A 25089-nucleotide genomic window follows, 5' to 3' on the forward strand; every position below is an offset into this window, starting at 1 on the left:
AATCAATCCCTCACATTGTGTCTTTTGTGCAGCTATGTGTACTCAGGGATGGTTCCTGGCCGACATGGGAAAAAAAAAAAAACACGATTTTTCCTATCGGGCTTCATTTCATTTTCTTTCTTCACTTTGGCCACCCTATACCTTTCTTTCCAGTTTTGCCCTTCTCTGCTTACTCCTGCTCACTATACCACTCTCGGTAGGGTGTAGGCTAATCCTTGGCTAACCAGGGCTAGTCAGACCTTCAAACCTTCTACTACACTTCCTGTCACCTATTGAAATTAACCAAGACATACGTACATTTGAGCTCTTCGGGGCTAGGTTGCTTGGATAAGTCAGGGTTGACAGCTTGCTGATCTAGGAAAATTGCAGTTTCTTAAATCAAGAACACAAAGATACTGGAGGTCTTTTGCATTGGATTGCAAAATATGCCCATTTGTGCCACGTGTATTGTCCTGAAATAATCAGCATGATAGATACAGTTCCTTTTTCCAGCTAGCAAAGAAAGTGCTAGAACAGATAACATATTTCTTAGAAGAATGGAGAGGTGAAATGAAGACATTTGTTTTAAAGATGAGACCACTCAGGGTGCCTGGGTGGCTCAGTGGGTTAAACATCCAACTTTTGATATAGGCTCAGGTCTTGATCTCAGGGTCTTAATCTTGGGGTCGTGAGTTCAAGCCCCGCATTGGGCTCCACACTTGATGGAGCCTACTTTAAAAAAATTAAAAAGATGAGACCACCCACAGGGGATAAAACAGTAGTCTTTAGATGGGCTTGTACTGGAAAATGCAAATGCTCTGTTTACTGAAGCCTTGAGGGGCAGAACTACAGCAAAGAGTGAGGAAGGAACACATGCACAGAGACAAATGCTGAGATCAATACAGGAAAGATTTTATTGTTATTGTTGTTTTTAAACTTAAAGATTGGGATCCCTAGGTGGCGCAGCGGTTTAGCGCCTGTCTTTGGCCCAGGGCGCGATCCTGGAAACCCGGGATCGAGTCCCACATCGGGCTCCCGGTGCATGGAGCCTGCTCCTCCCTCTGCCTGTGTCTCTGCCTCTCTCTCTCTCTCTCTCTCTCTCTGTGTGTGTGACTATCATAAATAAATAAAAATTAAAAAAAAATTTAAAAAAATAAACTTAAAGATTGGAGATATTTCTAAACTTAAATATGAAGGAAATATAGAAAAATCATTGCATAAAACCATAAACGAGGACATCAAAAAGAAGAAATAACAAATAAGGAGTAGTAAGAATTATAGCTAAGATTCATTGAACGTTCACATCTGTCTAGCACAAATGATTAAGAATCCCATTTATATTAATTCAAATAAACCCCCTATCCCAAATAATAGTAAATAAAACCATTATCTCCATTATCATTTTAAAGATGAGGATTCTTAGGCAGAGAAGTTGAGAAAGGTCAAGGAAAACCCATTCATGGTTACCTAGTAGTTACTGGAGCTGGGATTTTGAAGTAAGACACTCTAGCTCCAGACTCAGTGTTTTATCTACATTATTATTGAGAGAGGAAGAAAAAGATGGAAATTTGTAGGAGAAAACAAATGGAAAGATGGGTAAGAACAAAATGACTGGTCCATAAGCAAACTATAGGTGATAAAGTATAAATATGAACAAATAAGCATAAACAGAGGCTCGTAACCATCTCATGGACTTGATGGAATGTTTTGATAATATGTCCCTGGAAGAGAACCTATTCCTCATTCAAAAGAATACAGATTAACTTGAAAGAGAGAAGAATACAGATGAGTAAAATAGATCTTAGATCTGCAAAGTGGAGAGGAGGCACTCTGAGGTAAGACTAAAAGGGCATAGCTATAAGCTGACTGGCCAAAAAAGGGATTTTAATGGTGCATACCAGAAGCAAACCATTGCATAGATGATGGGCTGACAGTCTAGACACCAGCTAGCAGCCTTGCTCTTCTAAAATATAATGGTACAAACAAATTCTTGATTTGCTGAAAGCTAACTGCTTGAAGGTAGAGGAAATAACGAGATTTAGGTCTACTCTGGTCTTAATTTTGGTCAAGGAAAATTTATTGAGGGTGTGGAAGTGGAAGGATCCTTGCAAGAAAGTGGCAATGTGGTAATGGCATTTGTAATATCCAAGGAAGCTAACACTGGATGTAGTAAGCTATTATATAGGGCTTTAGGGAGCAAAATTTCAGAGTTGACCTCATGCATTCTTGACAATATAAAGTATTACTTTTACCATTTTTTCTCATAAGTCTGCAACCTTAGAACACTTTGAGGCTACTTACCATCTTCTTGCCTTTTATTATTATTTTCATGCATTTTAGTGTGATAGATAAGTTAAGCTCCACTGAAATATTGTCTTGTATGGTCAATTTCATTTATATTTACTCTTCCTCATGTTCTTTCTTCCTACTGACATTTCTGTTTTCATCTAGGCTCATTTTCCCTCTGCCCAGATAACTCCTTTTGTTGTTTCTGTCTGTTTAGGTAGTCTACTGATGGCAGCATAACTCAGGAGTCACTGTAAGGATTTTTTCTCTGGGATGCCTGGGTGGCTCAGCGGTTGGGCATCTGCCTTCGGCCCAGGGCATGATCCCTGGATCGAGTCCCACATCAGGCTCCCTGCATGGAGCCTACTTCTCTCTAAACCTGTGTCTCTGCCTCTCTTTGTGTCTCTCATGAATAAATAAATAAAATCTTAAAAAAAAAACAAAGGATGTCTTCTCTGGGTGTAGACGTCAAACTTGACTGTTATTTTCCTTCAGCACTTTAAATACATCACTCACCAGTCTTGACTTATTACCTCTGAAGGCAAGTCTGCTGTCAGTATTATTGTGGTTTCTTTAAAAGTTAAGTGTCTTTTATCTCTATCACTTTAAAGAGCATATTCCACATGATTTTTACATTTTTGTTCATTTTTCTTCTTTGTATTTTGCATACTTCATTGGGTACTTTCTTATTAATCTATTATCCAGTTTATTAATTCAATCTTTCAATATATCCACTCTATTAAAATGCATTCACTAAAATTTTAGGATATTGTATTTTTAGCTCTAGAATGTGCATTTGTTTCTCCTTTTTTTAGGTTTCACCTCTGTGAAATCTTTTATCTTTTCATATATTTTCCCTATCTTTTACTTTTTTTAACATATTAATCATAGTTATCTTAAAGTTCATGTCTGCTGACCTCAATTCTGAATCACTTTAGGGTGTGCTTCAATAGTCTACTTTTCCCCTCTTGGTTACTAACCAAATGGTTTTGCTTCGTCTCATGTCAAGTATCGTAATTTTATTGAGTACAAAAGAACTATAGTGTTTCCAGATGAAATTATCTTCCCCAGATAGTTTCACCTCTCCTCTGATACACAGAAAAGTAGATCATACATCACCATGATCCAATCAGGATTGAGCTAGGTCAGTGCCGCGTTTTGGTTTTGGTCAACTCTAGTTCATCACTACTCCTAGCATGTGGGCCTCTACGGTTTCTAGAGACAGCCTGGTGATCTTTGACTCTTTGTCCTTGATAGTCTGCAGACAGTTTAGTTCAGGCATCCTCTTACAGAGGCCTCTGTTTTATGAGAACGTGGGAGATTTCATTCTGCTTTCCAGAGGCTGTGGATCTTAGCCTCCTGTATAGCTTCAAAATTAAATAAGTATCTTGTGTAGGCAATGAGCCAAATGTTTGAGATCTTTCCATTTTTCCAATATAACCCACCTTGTACAACTGCTGAAAGCTTTGTTAGTTTCTTTTTCTCTCACCAATAACTCTTCACCTGGACTAAGCCCCAATATCCGTCTTCTACTCTGTGCCCAGAAACAAATATTTTTAATAAAAATAAACTGTGCTGATCGTCAGATCAAAATTGAATGATATGTCATAAATACAATAATCACCTTTTCCTTTGACTTTCATGATACTATAAATATCTGGTGGGACGCCTGGGTGGCTCAGTGGTTGAGCATCTGCCTTCTGCTCAGGGCATGATCCCAGCGTTCTGGGATCGAGTCCCACATCAGGCTCCCAGCGGGAAGCCTGCTTCTCCCTCTGCCTGTGTCTCTTGCCTCTCTCTCTGTGTATCTCATGAATAAATAGACAAAATATTTAAAACTAAATAAATAAAAATAAAATAAATAAATGTCTGGTTTTGCTCCCAGCGCTCTGGCTATTTTGGCTTTTCTAATTGTAGTCTCTCCTCCCCACTATTCTTTCAGTGTCTGTGTTCCTCTCTGTTTGGCATTTATATCTCTAGTATTTAGCATAAAAACTTTCACCTAGGGGCATTTAATATATATCTAGTTGACTGAGAAAATAATTTACAGCATCAATAAGTAGCATAACTCTGTGGTAAAAATAGAAATAGGCAGGCTCTCATCCAAACTGCACTAGCCTTATTTCAGAGGAAGAAAATGAACAAAGAAACTAGCTGATGTATTTTATTTCTACCTTTTTCAGTGATCTTCAGTCAGTTGACAGTAAAAATAACCAACAAGGACTGGAAGTTCCAGATAGGAGTTTAAAAGATTCCTTGTTCTATGCACTAATAAAAAGCTTTTGCATGGAGCTAAAAGTATCCAGTCGGAAAAGAAACATGCTAATTTTGTACATATATTTTTCAAGATTTTATCTATTTATTCATGAAAGACACACAGAGAGAGGCAGAAACATAGGCAGAAGGAGAAGCAGGCTCCCTGCAGAGAGCCCAATGTGGGACTCGATCCCAGAACCCCAGAATCACAACCTGGGGCAAAGGCAGACACTCAACCATGGAGCCACTCAGGCATCCCTAATTTTGTTTATTTCAGAATACTCCAAAACTTTTGATTAAAGAAACCTCCCCTTCTCAATAATGTCTATTCCCTTATCAAGTATACATATATACCATTGCCTTAAAGACCTTCAAAATATAACTAAAAGGTAAGTCAACCACATTGAAATTATTCTCTGTAAATAAATAAATCAAAAAATAAAATAAAATAAAACAAAATAAAATAAAATAAAAAGAAAATAGTCACTGCTGAGCTCCTAGTACCTTAGGTAACACCTCATTGTACCAGTGTCACACCACCACACTGTACTAAAATCAATATTTCTTGAACATACATTAACCAAAAGAAGGGACAATGCCCAGAGTTCTACTCATTTTAAGAGGAAATCCAGTATAAGCCCAAAAAGGAAAAAAAAAAGAAAAAGATAATACACGGATAACTGATAATTGAATATACAGTTAATATTCTTTAAGATTATAAATCTCATGGATTATTAATGATAAAAACTAGCATTTAATGAGAATCTACTCTGGGCTGACTGTGCTAAGCTTTTTGCATTTATTTCCTCACTTAAATCTCAACAATGTCATGAGGTAGTTATCACTGTAACTGCTTTATAGAAGTAACAAAGGCTTAGAGACTATGTGTAGTGTAAGAGTAAGGTCCACAAACCAGATTCTTGAAGTTAGAACCCCAGCTATAAAATGTATTCGCTTTAACCTTGGGCAAATTGCTTAACCTCCCTGCTCAGTTTCCCCCATGAAAACTGGAGGTAATGATAATGAGCATGCTTGGGTAAAGCAGCTGGTACATAGTAAGTACCTATATGTGTATGACATTGGGGGAATTACTCAATAAGAATTTGTTCAAGGTCACACAACTAGTGGTGGCAGAGCCAGGATGTCTTTCCAGGTTCCGGAGCTCATATCTTAACTAAAAATGTTCCAATTTATTACCACAAAATAGATTGTAGTCTTTCTAATACATTTAGCTAAGAATTAGTATGTATTTTATTGGGTTTCATACAACTCTTTAAAATAGTATTAATTGTTCTCACTACCCATTGTTGATTGAATCTTTACGGCCTAGAACTAGATACTTGATACACAATGAAGACCTGGAAGTGTCCAGAATAGAAATGTCTGGAGCTCTGCTTGGTGGGCATGAGCAGACAATTACTGACTCGTAGCCCCACAAGGGACTTGATCTTACGTGGTAGGGATCCGACAATTGCCAATGAACTATTTGCTTCACAGAAGAAAAGAAGCTACAAAACTAAGAAAAATAGCCTTCCTCTCTCTGTTTTCACACCTCATTTTGACTATTTACACAAAGGTAAATGTATGTCATTTCTGTCAATTCTGATGGTGATGTTCAGAGCAGCTGACATTTGTAGGATAATGCTGAGTTTTTCTTTAAGCATAAAACAGGGGAAATGATATTAATGTTGCTCTAGCTCTGCTTTTGCTCCCCATACAAAAGCTGTGCCCAAAGGGTGTGTGTGTGTGTGTTTAGCACATTTCCTGGAGTTCTTTTTAAATTGATCTTTCTTGTTCAGAAATAGTTGGCAGTAAAACATCGGTGACATCAAGAGAAGCGAAAACTTTGTAACTCTGTTATCAGGTAACGTTGACAGAATTTGTAAATCACATTATAGGGTAATGCTGGAACCCAAATATTCTTACACTCAAGTCTGTGTTTAATAGCAACAATGGCTGTGACTTGAAAGCTGACACTGTAACAGAGACAAGACAAACAAACATGGTGTGCCTAGCTGGGCTGCCTTCTGTCCAAAGAAGCAAGCAATGTGAATATACCCTGCACTGACCTTGTGAACCATAGCTCAGAAGACTAAACTCCCTTCCCACATCTATTGAGTCATATATAAATGCCTCAGTCTTATTTGGAAGATTCTCGAAAATATAGCCTCAAACTATTTCATCTCATGAACTCTAATGTTTGAAGCCAACTGGACAACTTACGCTTTTCTAAACAAGATTTACATTTCTTTTAAGCCATTTAGCACATATTTATTGGGCACTGTTAGGGTATTGTGGTGGGTGATGGAACCATAATGCATTTGCCCTTGTAGAGTCTAGAAAAAGAAGAGTGACATTTGGTACAAGAGTGTTGAGTTCTATGGAGAAGGACAGAACACTCTAGGAATATATATACAACATAGGGAAGCAATCCGGAATGGTGTCAGGAGGGGTGCATGAAAAAATAACTTTTAGTTACAAGATGAATAGATTCTAGAGATCTAGTGTACAGCTTGGTGACTGTTATTAATAATAATGTATTGTATACTTGGCCTTTGCTAAGAGAGTAGATCACAAATGTTCTTACTACGTATATATACGCACAAAGGTAAATATATAAACTGATGGACAGGTTAATTAACTTCCTTATAGGCATCATCTCACGATGTACACTTATGTCAAAACATCACACTGCATACCTTACCTTAAATAGATATGGTTTATATATTTGTCAATTAACATTTAGCAATGATTATTTGTCAGTCATACCTCAATAAGGCTGCAATAAGCAAACAAATAAAAATGAATTGATATTACCTATTCTAGAGTCAAGACTATGAATGGGTTTCCCATTCTGGTGCATCCTGTGGCTCTCTGTTTTCCTGCTTCATAACACCGCTGATCTTTCTTACCAAACACTGAGTAGGCTAATGTGCCTTGCCAATCTAAATGATCTACAGGTTTGTGTGACATTATTTAAAAATTCTCCATACATTTGAACTCTACGTTTAGACAACGGGAAGTAAAGCGGTATTTTAGTACTGGTCGTGTACATTTTTTTCTCCCTTCAATTCTAACAATTTCTCTGATGGGCTCATTGAGAGAAATGGATTTGTTTTTGGTCATTTACTCCCACTTTAAAGAATGGCCTTCTGTCTACATGGAAAAGTATTGGAAACCTTGTTTACCTGGAATTATTTTGACTCTGGACTACTATTCAAAGACTTCTTGAAAACAACATAAAGTAATAGCTTTTGTACTGGGCCACCTGGAAGCCTTGACACTGGAAGAGCCTTGTGGATGCCGTAGCAACTGCAAGCTTTGTAGTCATAGTAACAGCCTTGTGCTCCAGAGGCAAAACCAATGAGCTTTAAGCATCACTACATTCTAGCTAAGCTTCTCTGACCTTATCAGGGAGCAACAAGATCTGTCTGTTCTTTCAAGTGCACGTGCCCCTCAGCAGGAAGGGAAAGCTGTGCATAATGTACCTGATTTAAATGTCATGTTTGGATTATTCAAGCAAGTGAATCCTTACTCTCGTTGGATCAATCAAGTGGCAGGGTTTTTTAAAACTAGGTTGCTGATTTCAATTACCCAAGAGCATTGTTACAAAAGCAGACTATACAACATCATGTTGTGAATGTTGTGGTTACTAAATATTTCAGGGGTGAAAATATGTAGGTTTCCCTTCAATGACACAGATTGGAAACCCCAGGAGACCTGGAAAATGATTTGCATCTGTTCTGTTGAATGTTTTCCTCTCATGAAGGATGGTAATAAGGAACAATACTTCTTTCAAATTAATATGTCATGCTAAGGTTCCAGTAACAAGAAACCAGTCATAATCCAATCTATACTTGGCCGGCAATGTTTTTGAAAGGCTTATGAGTTCCCCTGAACACCACCTTCCTAAAACTGGGCTAATAAACTGTGACCCGCCACATGGCATGTTCAACTTTCTCTAGTTCAAAAGTCCTGGCTAGGCAATCCATTCATAAAAAGGACGTAAGTAATTCCCCTTTCAGTTAAGCTTTTCTAGCCATTTATGTGTGTATCGCCTATGCTTGCACAACCTCAATGCAAATGTGTGATAACAAATCAAATGAGTTTCCCAACTGCATTTATTTAACTCTTGTTGTTTACATGAACTACTTTATACTTCATAGCATGCTTCCTGTATGAAAAAAGACAGCTCAAATATTAAGCTTTTAATGCTATTTGAATTATATATTTTTTTCAAGTCCATTTCTGGTTCATCCTGTTCTGCTGTTTATGTTCCAGGCCAGTATAAGACAAGAACTCCCTAAGGAAAATCATGCTTTATAAATCAGATTCAGTTAGATACATTTCTAATGCTTCTAATCTGTCTCAACTCTCAAAATCACTCTTTATTTCATGTATACAAAGTATGTATATAAAATGCCTGTTATATATTATGTGAAATGCCTTTGAAAGTACAAAAATGAACAAGAAATGGTTCTTGCTCTCAAGAAGTTTGCAAACTAGGCTTGTTAGACATAGATTGTCATTTTTGGTATTGTGCAGTCATCTAAAGCAATCAGTTAAAGCCACTAAACAAAGATACAAATGCAATGAAACGCCGGGACACCTGCACCCCGATGTTTATAGCAGCAATGGCCACGATAGCCAAACTGTGGAAGGAGCCTCGGTGTCCAACGAAAGATGAATGGATAAAGAAGATGTGGTTTATGTATACAATGGAATATTACTCAGCTATTAGAAATGACAAATACCCACCATTTGCTTCAACGTGGATGGAACTGGAGGGTATTATGCTGAGTGAAGTAAGTCAGTCAGAGAAGGACAAACATTATATGTTCTCATTCATTTGGGGAATATAAATAATAGTGACAGGGAATATAAGGGAAGGGAGAAGAAATGTGTGGGAAATATCAGAAAGGGAGACAGAACGTAAAGACTGCTAACTCTGGGAAACGAACTAGGGGTGGTAGAAGGGGAGGAGGGCGGGGGGTGGGAGTGAATGGGTGACGGGCACTGGGGGTTATTCTGTATGTTAGTAAATTGAACACCAATAAAAAATAAATTAAAAAAAAATAAACTTAGTACCATAAAAAAAAAAGGCACTAAACCTCATATCTTCACTTTTAATAAAACTCAAGGAGAACTGAAGTCTACCCCTCACTTTACGGGTTCACATGTTTGTTCTGTTTTTATTTTGCTAACTCTATGAACTGAAGCAGGTTTAAAAAAAATTCTTAAAGCAAGCTATTGTGTTTTAGATATATTTTGTTGCAGGTATTTTGCAATCATGTGTATGCCTTTGCTGAGAATTTATTTTTATCACTAGTTTATAAAATGGCATCTTAGATATTTGACTAGAATGGAAGGGTTTTGTTTTTTTTTGTTTTTGTTTTTTTTTTTTTCTGTCAGAAGAATCATAGTTACTTCATCGCACCTTTGGTTGCTTAAGTCTGTACCAGATAAAGAAGGTGTTATTGGTGAATATCTTGGAACTGTCAAAAAATGGGCAACAAAGAGAAAATTTTAAATGAAAGTCAGATTTTGTGAGCTAAGCTTAAAAAGAGTCCTTGTCCAAGATATGACCTCACACCTAAACTTCGGGCTGATCATATGAAAAGTAAAAGCCAAATGGACAACACTGAACTTACTGGAAAATGGTCTAATTTATCACTGTGTCCTTTTGACAATTTATAGCTATAAGCTTCATGTCATTTAATTTTATCCTCATTTGGCCATTGAAATCTTTGCTAATACTAGAGAAGCAAAAAATTTAAAGAAAGTCACTGAAATCACAGAAATTATACAGCTAGAATGGATATTAGATTCATGTAGTCATGAAACCCCATTGCTTTGCAAATGAGGACATTAATGCCTAAGTTTCCTTCTAGTCTAAAATTTCAGGTTTGACTATTTCTTGACAACCCAACCAAACTAACTAATTGATGTCAGTGTTGACTTTCAGTCAAATAAGTCATCTGCCTTTAGGAGGATCATTTGATTCATGCCCTTTAATTTCTTCCTATTTTTCTTCAGTTCATTTCAGTTTCAGCTTCCTCCAACTCATTAACAAGTCACCATGGTTAAAGTTCATGAAGGGTTAATAGGAGAAAGCAATTAACTGGTATCCTCCAGAGTGAGATCATCTTAAATTGCACTGGTTAGGATTTATGTCAAATCTGGTAAAGAAATGATTAACAGTGATATCAGACTTTTGAAGAAATAGTTTGCTTTTTCTGAGTCTACTAATCTTGTGTTTAGGATTCTGTGTTTAAGGTTTCCTTTGTTTCTTTTGTTTAGGATTTCCTTTGTCTCCATTATCTTGCAGTTAGTCTCCGTCTGCCTTCATATTTTCATTTATTTTCCTCACTTCCTTCTTCAACTTTCTTCTACAAACTCATCTTTCTTCTTCTTACATCTGGTTTAATGGTAGCCATTCCGAGAGATGGCATTCAATCCTTGATGTCTTAATGTTAATATAAACTCATGGTCCTGCGTGACTATTCAGATTCTGTAGCAGAAATGTGGGTGAGAAAACACACATATGCACGCACACCACACACACACACACACACACACACACATTAATGCAGTCTCTCAGGGATAAACAAATCTGCTCCATAGACAAGCTATGGTTTAAAAAAAATTGTTCCCCATGTCCCTTTGCCAGCACCTTACTTTGGTAAGAGTGCCTCTCCTGAACTTGGTGAACACATGCGCATTGTCTCTTTGTTATTCCTTTGGCAACTTGATGGAGCAGTTTCCTCACCCACAATGACCTGTGTCCTCAGGCTTTCCTCCTCCTTCTCCCCTTTGAAAAATTACTTCCTCTGGATATTATGCTTTCAAGATCCTTGTCTCTCAGGCTAGAGACAATCTTCTAAATTATTTGTCTGAAGATGTTAATGGATGATAATGGCTTAATGTGTATCTTAAAAGGACTCTTCAGAGCTCTAACCTAAATGAGCTGGATTCTAGCATTGTGGTGTGCTGGCTGGGAATATTTGCAGCATTCATACTTTGCTATGCATGCCCTTTAATTCATTTAGTGGACAGTCGTCCATCAACTGTGAACCAGCTGTGTTTATCCAGCTTAGATGCTTATATATTCCTGTACCTCAATAGAAAAACTAACAATAAAAACTTGCAACTATCAAGGGTCTATTATGACCCTGAATTAGTTTGTTTGAACTGCTACAGAAAATATCACACACTGGGTGGCTTAAGCAACAGAAATGTATTTTCTCACAGTTTTGGAGAATAGAAGTCCCAAGATCAAGGGGCCTACAGGGTTGGTTTCTTCTGAGGCCTCTCTCCTTTTCTTGCACATGGCCATCTTCTTGCTGTGTCCTCACATGGTCTTTCCTCTGGGCACACCCATGTCTGTGTCCTAATCTTCTCTTCTTATAGGAGCACCAGTCATCTTGATTTGAGCCTCCCCATATGTTTTACCTTAGTTACCTCTTTAGAGGCCCTGTCTCCAGTACAGTCACATTCTGAGTCAGTGGGGGTTAGGCCTTCAACAGTTGAATTTGGGGAGGCTACAATGCCACACATAGTAGAGTTTCATGTTACATTAAACAATTTACATGTGTTATCTTTCACCATTAAACAGGATCAAGGGCAGCCCCGGTGACGCAGTGGTTTGGCGCCGCCTGCAGCCTGGGGTGTGATCCTGAGTCCCGCATCGGGCTCCCTGCATGGAGCCTGCTTCCCCCTGTCTGTGTCTCTGCCATTCTCTCTCTGTGTCTATGAATAAATAAATAAATAAATAACCTTTAAAAAAAAATAAAATAAACAGGATCGAGAGAGGTTCATTTTATTGTTAAAATTTTTTCTGCTGAAAAATTGAGGGTCCAGAGGGATAAGTAACTTATGCAAGGTCATGTAACTACTAGGAAGTGGAATTAGAAATTGAATTGAGCCTTACAGTCCTAAAGCCTATACTTTTCTGCTATATCACTCTGCCTTCAGCTAAGAGTTACAGCCAATCAGCCTGCTCCAAGACACAATGATTATTCTTCCTGGAATTTTTTACTCCATGGGATACAGACTTCTCCGATGTGTAGGCAAAAATTCTCCTAAGAACATGTGTTAAAAACACAGAAAAATGGACTATTTTCCTACTATAGTCAGATTCTGTAAATTGGTGAACACTAAAGAGGATTAGACTTTTTTCAGTAACAGGGAAGTCTTGTAATTTTAGTTTTTTACCAGCCACAGTGATGTTTTTAAAAATATCTATAGAAAAATTTTAAATCAACCAAAGGATATTAATTAGCATGTTTTCGTCTAGTTTCTAACCCACCAAGGAGTGCAAGGAGAAGTAACTTAGGATTTTCAATATTTTATGAGAGAAATAGTCCACAAAAATCCTTAAGTTTTTCTGAATTCAAAAATATTTTCAAAGGAAAGAGCCAGCTGAACATAAAAAGTCCAGTCTTCTTCTTTGGTATTCTTCTTTTCTATCACTAGAAATGTAAACAAGATGCCTCCTTACTCATTCATATTCTTTATTTTACTTTTTTTTTTTTTTTTTTGCTGCAACACACTGAAATGGTAAGAGATAGTCTGTGACAAGTTAGTTATTTTATTTTATTTTATTTTATTTTATTTATTTATGTTTTAGCTGCACAGAAGGTTTGTTTACATGAAAAAAAAAATCCATAACTCTAATAGATGATGAAATGATGATGGTATTCCTAAATCATAATAGGAAAGCAAAATTCTTTTATATGAGTTTTCAGTTAAGAATTGTTGTTTCGGCCTTCTAAGGAAAGCAGAGGAAAGTGATGAAGAAGAAAATAATGAAAAATTAGGATTCAAATCTTACTGTGCAAACTTGAAGATAGGAAATTGTTGAAATTGTGGTAAAATTCTTTCTTCACAGTCCTATCTTTAGCATGAAAAAATAAGAGAAATGTAATTTCCTGCCTATAGGAAATTACACTTGCAAATGTTTCTTTCTTGTGGTATAGTCATTGCACTGGAATAAATGCACTACTACTGAGTGATGATGAAAATATAATTCAGCAGTAGAGGAAAAGAAAGGAATTGGGTCCCTCAGATCTGATAATTAAAAAATTAGTAATTTTGCTGAAGGTCAAATGTGCAATTCCATAAAATCCCCCATAGAGATAAGCAGCACTGCCATCATCTGCATGTCTATAGAGGGTTAAATCTATAGATTCTATTTTATGTGGGTTAGATGGGCTCCCTCTAGGTCATGGCCATTGACCTTACTTATAAACTCAGTTACACATCTTGCTCTTGGATACTCAAGATCCACAAATGACTAATGAAATAGTGGATAGTTGATGGCAAATCTAATTTAATTCAAAGAAATAGCGAAATAGTTAAGCAATTGTTACCAGAACCAGCACATATGTTACCATATGTAAAGAACAGCTTGTATGCCAGAACTATGGCTTGGCAATGATCCCACACCTCTAGAAGGTGGTGGAGAGGATTTGGGATTAGTTGTTTCTGGACAAGAAAATTAACTTTCTGTCTTATAGTCCAGAAATTTAATTGCCAGCTAACCTGAAGGAGATTAAATCCAAAGGAGATCATTTTATGAATCAAACTTAAGCTGGTTGCAAATCAAACAAGTTGATTTGCAACCATTAGCATCTCTCATGATACCTAGCGCAGTGCCAAAGATGTGAGACACACCAAAAGTATTTACAAATCACAGCATCCATCTAATAGATAGTTGATAACCAAGACTACAATTTACTAGTTTACCTTAAGCAATAACACTTAACCTGTTTGGGGGTCATGAATTCCTTTGGGAATCTTTTCTTTATTGTGTTGACACACAATGTTACATTAGTTGCAGATGTATAACGTGTTGTGAGTCAACAATTATATACACTATGCTACACACACCACAGGTATAGCTCCGATCTGTCTCCATATGAGGCTATTACAATATCACTGACTGGATTCCCTGTGGTGTACCTTTCATCACTGTGACTCACTCCTTTTGTAGTTGGAAGCCTCTACATCCCACTCCTCTTCATCCATATTGCCCATCCTCCCACCTGCCTCTTTTCTGGCAAACACAATACAATTTTACTCATGTGTGGAATTTAAAAAACAAAACAAACGAAGCAGAAACCGACTCATACATACAAGGGATCTTTTGATGCCAGAAAGCTTTCTTTCCAGAAAACATAAAACACACGCATCCAATATTCTGTAGAGAATATTAAAGTGTTTAAAGGATCTTTAGAGACCATCCATGGATACCAGTTTAAGAAGCTCTGATGGGATTTCCAGTGCTCAGTGTATTTGTATCATTCCTTGAGGTATTGATACTTCAAGGAACAGAAGCAGGGAGAAAGCTGTTTGATGTGGCTATCACCAGAGAACTGAAAAATAAATGTTAGGTTATGTCATCTAAAGTATGGAAGAATCAGTTGTTCTGCTCACACTGAAAATGATTGTATGTTGAGACTAAGCAACCTTGAAGCCCTTTGCTAAGGGCATCAGTAGCAGGCGTCAAGTCCAAAGTCAAATGCCCACAAAGGCAAAGAGGACATCCTGTTTTCTCTGCTCTAAGTGGTTCAGTTCTGTATATTTAGAATATAAATCCTTTAAGACCATATCACACCTTTATGTCATGGCTTATTGTTGCCAAATTTTTAAGATAAGCCCACCCTCATAAGGGCATATTCACTCACATAAGGGCAAAATATTCATTCAACAAGTCATTTTTTTCAGTAGGCACAGAAATATAGTGATGAACAGACATACACTGTTCATGATTTTATGGAGTTTACAAACTGGTGGACTCACCAAACATGGGCAAAGCCAATTTTTTTTTAGAGCCATTAACTTTTTTTTATCTAAATAGACAAAAACAAAACAAAATGCAGCTGAGTCTCCTCACAATAAGGAAAATACTCCCAAATTTAAATGAATAATTGAACTAAACTCCTACTACAAATAATTCATTGTCTACAGAGAAAGAATAAGATTGGTCCTTGGTCTTAATGAATTTATAATTTCATTGGGAAGATATTGTAGCTGTTAAAAGTCAGGCAGATCTGGTTTTCAAATTTTAATTTTGAAAAGCTTTGCCTATTTTTTTCCCTTGGACAAGCTCCTTAGCCTCTTTGATGCTCAATTTCTTCATTTGAAAATAGGGAAAACAATAGCTATATCACAGTATTGTTACAAAATTTAAAGAGGTAAAGTTTTAAAGAAACTTGACACTAGGGCACCTGGGTGGCTCAATGGTTGAGCTTCTGCCTTTGGCTCAGATCATGATTCCTGGGGTCCTGGATCGAGTTCTGCATCAGGCTCCCCACATGGAGCCTGCTTCTCCTCTGCCTGTGTCTCTGCCTCTGTTGTCTCTCTGAATAAATAAATAAAATTTAAAAAAAAGAAACTTGACACTTAAGTGTTTAACAATAGGTCTTGCGATTTCTAAAACAGATATAATAAATTCTATACAAATAATGTCACATATTGCCGACAATGATAAAACATCAAATGATTAGTACATGTAATAGCATATTCTGTTAGGAAAGATCAGCATGGGTTGGGCTAGTCAGAAGCTTCAGGAGAAGATGAGACCTGAGCTCCATCTTAAAGTCTGAGTAGGTTCTGGTACAGGGGAGAGTAGATCAGAGAAGATGGGAAAGTGCACTAAGTAGTCAGTAGGGAGACTGAATGTACATGTTTTATTGGGTGACAGTGAGTAGATTAATCTGGATTATTTAGAGGATTCATGTAAGGTAACAGTATAAGAGAATTTTGGAAAAGTAGAGTTATGAAAAATTGGGGAATGTCTTGAATCTTCATGAACAAGCAAAAAATGGAAAAACATTTCAGACATATCTTAGAAAGATTCATCACATCACTATGGTAGAGGAAGTAAATTTTATTTGCACAGAGGGCTTTAGAAAATGGAGAGGTAGGTAAGACTGTCAATTGAGGTTATTAGAAAAAATAAGTTGACACTGACACAATCTGATGGATTAAGGCAGTTAGAATGGAATAGAATAAACCAAGGCTAGAAACATGAAAAAAAAAAAAGGATTGATGGTGCTTATCAGTTGATTGGAAAGAGAAATGACCTGAAGATGATGGATTCAGCAACTATGTATTGAAGACATAGTAGTGAACCTGCATGTCTTAGAGAAATGAGGGCACTACATACTGTATAAATTAGTAGGTTTCTTCTGGCAGGCAGAAGTAGGAAGATCATTTTAACTATGAACAATTTACTTCTTGTAGGTAGGAACCATGTCGCATTCATCCTGGACTCCTCAACACTTAGTACAGTATCAGGAGTATGAATGATTTAAAACACACATGAGGAGCAGATGAATATGTTATGGTTCACCTTGAACTTGAGTAGTATAGGTGTACAACTGGAATTCAAATCTAAATCTGAGCTGGAAATAGCCTGGTTAGAGTATGAGATGAGATACATTATGAGGGACAGAGGAGGATGGTAGGTGTGACCCATGGTTTGGGACTAACAGATGCCCATCTTTCCCTTTAGCTCACCATGATCCATGCAGTAAACCAGCTTCCAATCGTCAGCATCCGCAACTCTTTGCTTGAAGACTTCCACTGCCCACCAGAGCTCCTTTGACCTACATTGTGAAGCAAATAAGAAAAGCTGAAGAATTATCACCCTTGGGAATAGCCCTCAATGTCAGAAAGGAGCTGATGGATAAATACCCCAGGTCCTTTGTGTGGGATAATTCTGTGGTGTATGTTCTATACTTTCTCCCAGAGTTCCCTAGTAAAATCCAGTTGTCCACAGTGGTTATTGACTTGATGGCTCACCCTTTTTGGCTTCCTCCTCCTCCTCTACTACTTCCCATCAGTTTCATCTCCTGATAATTCCTCACAATATCTTGTTTTCAGAGTCTGCCTCCGGGACCTTTCATTCTGTCAGTGAGAATGACAAAAGATCAGCAAGAGAAGTAAACGAGGTGAACCTGATTTTGATGGGGAGCACCAGTGGTTCAGGCATGCCAGGAGAACATAATGGATAGTGATGCTATGTATGGGCAAGACAGCCCAGCCCAGACCCAGGTCCTATGGAGAAAGGAAGGCTGAGTATGCTCTGGCTCCCAATAGTCAAGCTGAGGCTAGAATTTAGGGTGTCAATTCCAAGGAGAGATAACAGGCCATATGGGGAATTCAATCAGATGAACTAGGCTGGTGGTCAAAAAAAAATGTATCAAAAAGCAAAAGTGAAAGATGTGGAAATAAACTGAATTCAAACCAGGATTTATATGGCTAAATCCTAAAAACTGCCCAAGTGAGTGGATTGTCCTAGGATGCAGCTGAAAGGAGAGATTTGACTAGGTGACGGATGGAGAGTTAAACAGTTGAAGGCTCTGTTTGCTTAGCTCCGTCATTAGAGGTCATTGCCATCTGCATACTTTGGCCACATATTGTCTGTCTGCAAGTAGGCAGGCATCTGCAATGAGCTGCATCCTTTATCATTCTTTTAATATTTGCTCTCTTCTCTCTTCTCTCTCAAGATAGTACTTTTGAAATCTTCCCAACACAGGCTCACTGTTTGTCCTCCCAGGTTTCTGTGCTCTTCAGGGTAGGATGACCCTGGCAGGCAAGAGGCTCAGGTCACAGCTGGCAGATTCATTGACTTGGCAATTAGTCTGCCTGGTGCCCTCCACCGTGGCTCCTTTCCATCTCCTTGAGCTCAGTGTCAGCCTGCTGTTCAGCAGCCTGAGCCAGGCTCTAGTACACACCTCCTGCCTGAAGCCCTGCCTTTTGCCATTTGCCTCTCTTGAGCCAGTTGATCAGTCTTTGCCACCGCATCTACCCCATGGCTACCTTATATCCTTTCACCTCTAAGATATCTTTTTTTATATCTTGGGGGGGCAGAGACTGCATGTTTGTCCACTTTGGAGGCTACAATGCCACACCTTTCTCCTGGATAGCATCCAAGAAGATAGGCATTTGAAAGCATCACCAGGATTTTTGCCATTTGCAAAAATTAGATGGCTGCTGCCACTGTTGCTGCTGATGCCACACCGGCCTCAATTGTCCACCTCCTCACTGTGTGATCCAGGTTCTTGGCCTCTTGCTGACATTTCCAGCATTATAGAGAAACAGCGACTGGAGGGAGAAACAGACTAATGTCATCTTGCAAATGAAGCTGCTTGTTTTTCAAATGTCAGGGCCTTGCCTCTTCATATTTCACACTTCTGCAAAATATTTTGCACCCAAGTACACTGGGAAATGGTAAAGGCTCTTAATTCCATCCCAGGGCATGTGAAGTTTGCTGGATGCAGTGATTCTAAAGAGCCTTGGACAGTTTCCTGTTGGTTATAGTAACTGTCAAAGCTATTATAAACCCTCTTAGGAAATAATGTTGTTGGAAGGGAATTAAATTTGAAGTTTCAGTACTCCTGGTTCGTTAGCAAACCAGCAGACACAACCATACAGCATGTAGTACAACATGCTAATAAGATCTCAGTGTGTTGCATCAATCCGCTGAAAGACCATTTAACAACATCTGTCAGAGTGTTGACTGTCCAGCTAAATTTAGAATGATTTTAGAGGCATCTTTCTGCCCGCAGAACTTACGGTGAAAAAGAAAATGCTGGCTGCAAAATACTCAGCTGGGAAGGCTTGATATAGCATACAGTCTTGTTCTATTTCTTTTTATTTTATTTTTTAAAAGATTTTATTTATTTACTCATGAAAGACACAGAGATAGAGAGGTAGAGACATAGACAGAGGAAGAAGCAGGCCTGATGCAGGACTCGATCCTGGGACTCCAGGATCATGTCCTGGGCCAAGGGCAGATGCTTAACCGCCAAGCCATCCAAGCATCCCATTGTCCTATTCCTTTTTAGATGAGATCACTTCTGATGATGAAAAAAGGTAAGAAAAAATCCAGCCAAGGAAGTAGCCATATAGTTACTGTTAGATAAATATTCTAGTTCATGTTAAATGTGCACATGTGCGTGCCAAATTATTGATAGTGTATAATATAATTATGCTTACCACTGTTATTTTCTTATGACACCACTGGCTTGTGCCTAAAAAATCTAATGTAAATCAGGTTAACCCATTAAATTCTTATTTAAAATGGGATAAATACTGGTACCCTTTCTCTGCTTCTTACTACAAGATCACATATCATCTAACTATAGCCAGAAGAAATTGTGTGGATGGGTGGGAAGCAGGAAGAAGGATATCCTGTATATCTTAAAATCCAAACAAAACAAAATCCTTGAAATTGAAAATATACTTGAACTCCTAACAAAGCCAATACTATACAACGCTAATGGGTACCCTCTTGTGTTTATTCATTGTGTAATACATATGCACATACAGTCACACACAGCTACTGAATATTTGGTGCTTATTTTTTTAAAATGTTACGAGTGCACTCTATTTGTACTTTCAGAGGGAAATTATAACATTCAAATCAATGTTCAAGTCAGGTATAGAAAGTAAGATATCAGTTTTCAATTGAGAGTCCTTAACAGAATTTAGCTAACCATGAACTAAATTTTTTAATTTGTATTTGTTTTCTTAAAAGTATACAGATAGGACATAGAAGGTGAAAGACAAAAAACCTCATAGGTAAAGAAAATCTTTCAAAGTGAAGCCCCTGCAATGTGCAATCTAAAATGAGTATTTGGTGATAAGGGCCTCATGGTGGAGCCAAGTCTGGACAGAACAGCAACGCTACTGAGTTTCTGCTGTTTTCTTAAAACCAGTTGGTGTATAAGAGGAAGACTTTAATCTCAGTACTTAATAACTCATAATATTTTTACTTAATGAGCATTTACCTTGTGCTAGATTCCATGCCAAAATATGAATACCCATCGTTTCATTTCATCCTTACAATAGCTGTTAAAGAATTATAATTACCCTCATTGTACAAAGGAAGAAACCAAATCTGAGATTGGATAAGTAACATACCTAAGATCACCAAACTAATAAGAAGTGGAATGATCCTGAATTCTCACTGTACTGTTCATGCCCTGCCCTCTACTAGTTTGGGATTCTTTTGTTTGCTATGCAGGAGAAGCTGGTCTGTATAGGTCAGCATTTTTCAATAGAAGTATAGTATCAACCATATATATATGATTTAAATTTTTTGTTAGCCACAATAAAAAAGGGAAAAATAGGTAAAGACTAATTTTAAATAATCCAATATATCTAATCTCATCCATATTTCAAGTGTGCAATAGCTCAATGTGGCTAGTAGCTACCACATTGGAGAGCACAGTTCCCAACAATCTAACTTTCAAATCACCAGATCTGTCAGATGACTCGTGGTAAATGGCTGTCAAAAGAAAGTGATGATTATTCCAAAATATTTTTATCAATGGGTCTACAGGAAATCTGACCAATAAGTAAATATACAAAATTTTGAATCTTCTGGAAGCAACAGGAAGAAACAGACAAATAGGAGATGTCAGTGACAAAAAAGAGAAGGAAGAAGAGGAAGAAAGAAAAGGAAGAAACCTATTAGAGTGGTTATAATAAGAGCTAAAGTTTATTTGAACACATGGACATTCAACCAAGGCTTCGTGACTCAGCTACAGAAAAGATCGTTTCTGAGTAAGCAGAGAAGCAGAGACAACTGTAAGTATATGTAAATACACTTGATTGAAACAAAGGAAAAGGGAGTCTGTGGTTTTACTCCAGTGTTATGACTAACATAGTTGGGCCTTGTGTTGAGTTTTTAATGAAGCTTGGCTAAAAATACTGCTGCTGATTTCATCAGCTGCTGTTAGGCTAGTAGGACCTGCTATTCTGTAAGGAAGGATGGAACCTACAGGAGGAGCTAATAAGTGATCAGAGTCCATGAGCACAAGGACGCAGAGGGCGACTGGCCAAAGGTAACATGTCTGCAATTTCCACAGGGGTCACAGAGGCTCACAAATCCCATATTTCACCTTTCTCTGTCTACCAACTGCACCTTCAAGTTTGGCCAGGAAGAACTATCATCTTGTCATACTATATCAGTTCTCCTTTTTCAGATAGGAATGAGACTTCCCTGACCTCCTGAACTTTGAGGGGAGGACCATGCATTATTTAGGGTTGTATCGCATGTGCCTTACATGACCAGGAACAACAAATATTTTGTTGAATGGTGCTACTGGTCATTCTCATGTACTGGGCTTTGGGGGCTTGGTTGACGTCAAATTTCCATTGTATCCTTCAAATAATGTGAAGAGGTCTCAGAGAGATGCCTCCAGCCCCTAGATCCATTTCTTCTGAACTGTGAGAACCTGAATTAGTTACTGCCTGTTTTCTCAACAAGATTCATTCCTAGCACATAATAGACACTCTTTATTTGTTGAACCAATGAATGAATGGCCCTGTTTCATAGCAGGTACCAAAGCACAGGTTTCGTTGCTTAGGTTGAATCCTTTGATCGTGGACCCACATGTTAAGAATGGCTGCTCGGGAATTTAGGAAGATCAAAGAGAATGGGAGGACAGGTATCAGAAGGACCTCAGGAAACTAGATTCCTCCCCTCCCCCCACCCCACACACATACATATGGTTTAGATCAGACAGTTATAAAACAAAGACCCAAGAGTGAGATCTCAGAGATTTGAATTAAAGGAAAAACTGTAGGAGGGATGACAAGCTACAAGTCATTTTAATAACAAAGACACAGAAACTCAGATTTTGCACAAGGGAGCTCCAGGATTGAGAAGGTGGCTTGTTTTGTGGCCAGATGTGTTATTAGGATGAGCACCTAGAAAAAAAAGTTAAGATCAGGATTGGGGGTACCTGAAGGATTCCATCCACAAATGAGGGGCTGCTGTCCCTTGTGCTACTATTTTAAGTGATGGGTTCCAGACCCAGAAGGAGCTATAAATTAGAGCTATGGGTTCTGGAGATATCACAAGTTCTGGTTGCAATATTCATGCCCTGCCCCCACTCTTTTTTATAAGACTGTGCTCAGCTAGAGATCACAAGAAAAGTTCTTTTCTGGAAATCACAGGGGAGAGAAACTATCAATATCTGCTTCCCTGTCTTCATCCTTCCAGGCTTAAGAAGATTCAGGGCCCCCCCACAGGTGAGTCAGAGTTTCTCAGAGTTTGTGGGCTTGTTTTCCATTGTGGCTTACTGAGGAGATTTTTAAAAACTGTTTATAACTTCTTTCTCAAAGCAAGCTTGACACCATGAGAAATAAACTCAACTATCATTAATAACTTTCCCATGTTTAAAGGTAAGGTTTTATGATTTTTAAAAATTTCACACTAATAACTGTTTCAGGGAATGCAAAAAAACAAAACAAAACAAAAAATGAAGACATAGTCCTTGCCTTCAACTTAATAAGTCAAAAGCTGTTTTTGCAGCAGCTGCTGTGTGCCAGGCACTCTGGTCTCCAATGGTGCACAATGTGGATGGATTAGACGGATGCCATAAAAAGAGTACATGGTTATGTAGGGAAATAGACAAACCATTGCAAGGATGGTGAGTGCTACTATGGAAACCACAGGGTTTAATGGGAGCATATAATTTGGGGGCCTAACCTGAACTGGAGACAGAAAGTGTAGCTGGGAAAGGCTTTCTTGAGCAGGTGATGTTTAAATTCAGGAAACTTAAGTTCATTTGAAGAAGACAAGTGATGGCACCTCAAGCCAAATTTACTCTCCTGGGAGGACTACTGTGAGGGACTAAATTGTGTGGAAAAGGGGAGGGTGGAGGAGGTAAGAACTAGAGGAATCAGGAAGGAAGGGGGGACTTAAGTTTGTCTTTGAAGGTAAATAGAGATAAACAGGGTTGAGTTTTTCAGGAAAAAAACAACATGATCTAAGACACAGCATACTGTGTCTCATACTACCTGTGAAATAATGAAGCTCTGGTTTTTGTTTGTTTTTACAATCCAGTGTGGAGCTCACATGTATTATACATTTTAGCAAATTTAACTTAACTATTTCTTGAGCACATGTGGTGTATCTAGATTGGGATTAGTACTGTTTGCCACATGGCCAGTACTGTTTGCCACATGGCCATTCTTTGAACGCAAAGAACAGCTTTTATTTTATTTATTTATTCATGAGACACACACACACACACACAGAGAGAGACACAGAGAGAGACAGGCAGAGAGACAGGCAGAGAGAGGAGCAGGCTCCATGCAGGGAGCCCAATGTGGGACTCGATCCCAGGTCTCCAGGATCACGCCCTGGGCCAAAGGCAGGCGCTCAACTGTTGAGCCACCCAGGCATCCCAGACTCTCCCTCTCAATGGAAGGAGTAAAAAAGATTCCCTAGTTGTCTTTAACCAGTCCCCCAGACCTAGCTTCAAATCGCAGCCCTACCATTTGCTAGCTGAGAGCAGCATACTAAACCTCTCTTAGCCTGTTTTTCCATTTACAAAATGGAGATGACAAAATCATTGCTAGGAGGTTATTGTGATGATTAAACTACATTAAATAATGTCATTTCAGTCTCTGAATTCCTACTGCCTTTCTATATTACGTGTTGCACAAAGCTTTCCCTCCAGCTCACCGAGCTTGTTCAAGAAAGGAAGCTTTGTTTGTTACTATGGGGTAACAATAAGCATTATGGGGGCAAATAAGCATCCAGAGCGTGACGGGATGCAGGAAACCTTGAGTCCATATAAGTTGCTTCTCCATTGCCAAACTCTCCTTGTCCTGGTCCACTTCAAACTTCTCATTCCTCGACTTCAGTTAGTGGAATAGTCTTGGGTAACAGACTTAAAGCAATAATTCTCCATCCCTTCCCACAATACGTTGTAACCTCAGTCAGCTTGGCCCTGTACTAGTCATAAAATACTTTTTTTTTTTTTCCCTTAACGCACTTCGTCATAGACACTCTGCTTCGGTCAGTTCTCAAGTAGGAACTTGTGTTTATAGAGTCGGTGTTGTCCAAGGATGCCCCACAATTCCATGCATTGCCTTTTTTTTCCTCCACACAATCCAGCTTTATCTAAAAATGGAGGGCGCTGGTTGTTAAAAACCTAGGCTCTGTCACCAGACCACCTGGATTCATGATTCCAGCTCCGCCATTGATCAGCTCTGTGTTCTTGTGCAGATGACCAAAACCCCATGCCTCAGTTTCCCTATGGGGGTAAGGCAAATATCTACTTATACTCTTGTTATGGGAATTAACTGGTTGATATGGATAATGTGTTTTAAAGGGTACTTGGGTAAGTGCTCAATAAGGGTTTGTGTTTTATACTAAAGCACACCTGAAAAAAATATGACTCATGTATCAAACCTATAACTTCAGATTTTATTGCTTGGGCTAAATAAAATCAGTGGGCCTACTAAAAAGTATATTATGTAAGCTAGCCGAGGTAACAGACTGATAAGGCACAAATCACAAGAGTGATTGTAAATGACTTAATTTTATGACTTAAATTTAGGAAAATGACTTGAATTTAGGAAACACTTTCCTCGTTCGAAAAGAACTAGAAACGGACCCAGGAAATGGACCCACTCTTCCTTTATGCATTTGTGAATCACCCATAGAGAATGCTCTTCACTCCGACACAAGGCATCTGGGTTTTTTTGTCAGGGGTCTCTGCAACCAGTCCTGTGTACAGATTTCTTGCTCCA

At 38.3% G+C, this 25089-nt stretch overlaps 1 protein-coding gene across 11 annotated transcripts in view; it reads right to left on the bottom strand.

Annotated features, from left to right (window-relative positions):
* The window catches only part of LOC144313014 (uncharacterized), a 146267-nt gene that overhangs the window by 35754 nt on the left and 85424 nt on the right, over positions 1-25089 (bottom strand). For 5 of the 11 annotated variants that reach the window (XR_013378660.1, XR_013378664.1, XR_013378663.1 and 2 more), the window contains one exon: positions 17047-17135. Coding sequence is in view for 1 of the 11 variants with exons in the window: in XM_077896292.1 (XP_077752418.1) it covers positions 17079-17135 (57 nt within the window). In the remaining 10 variants the exon portion in view is untranslated. Of the gene's footprint in view, positions 1-7709; positions 7837-11770; positions 12034-13311; positions 15887-17046; positions 17136-17331; positions 17706-25089 lie in introns of those variants that run through there. The other 6 variants (XR_013378673.1, XM_077896292.1, XR_013378667.1 and 3 more) reach the window with 5 other exon arrangements.

The sequence above is a fragment of the Canis aureus genome, chromosome 4 (assembly GCF_053574225.1).
Source record: "Canis aureus isolate CA01 chromosome 4, VMU_Caureus_v.1.0, whole genome shotgun sequence".
Lineage (NCBI taxonomy): Eukaryota > Metazoa > Chordata > Mammalia > Carnivora > Canidae > Canis > Canis aureus.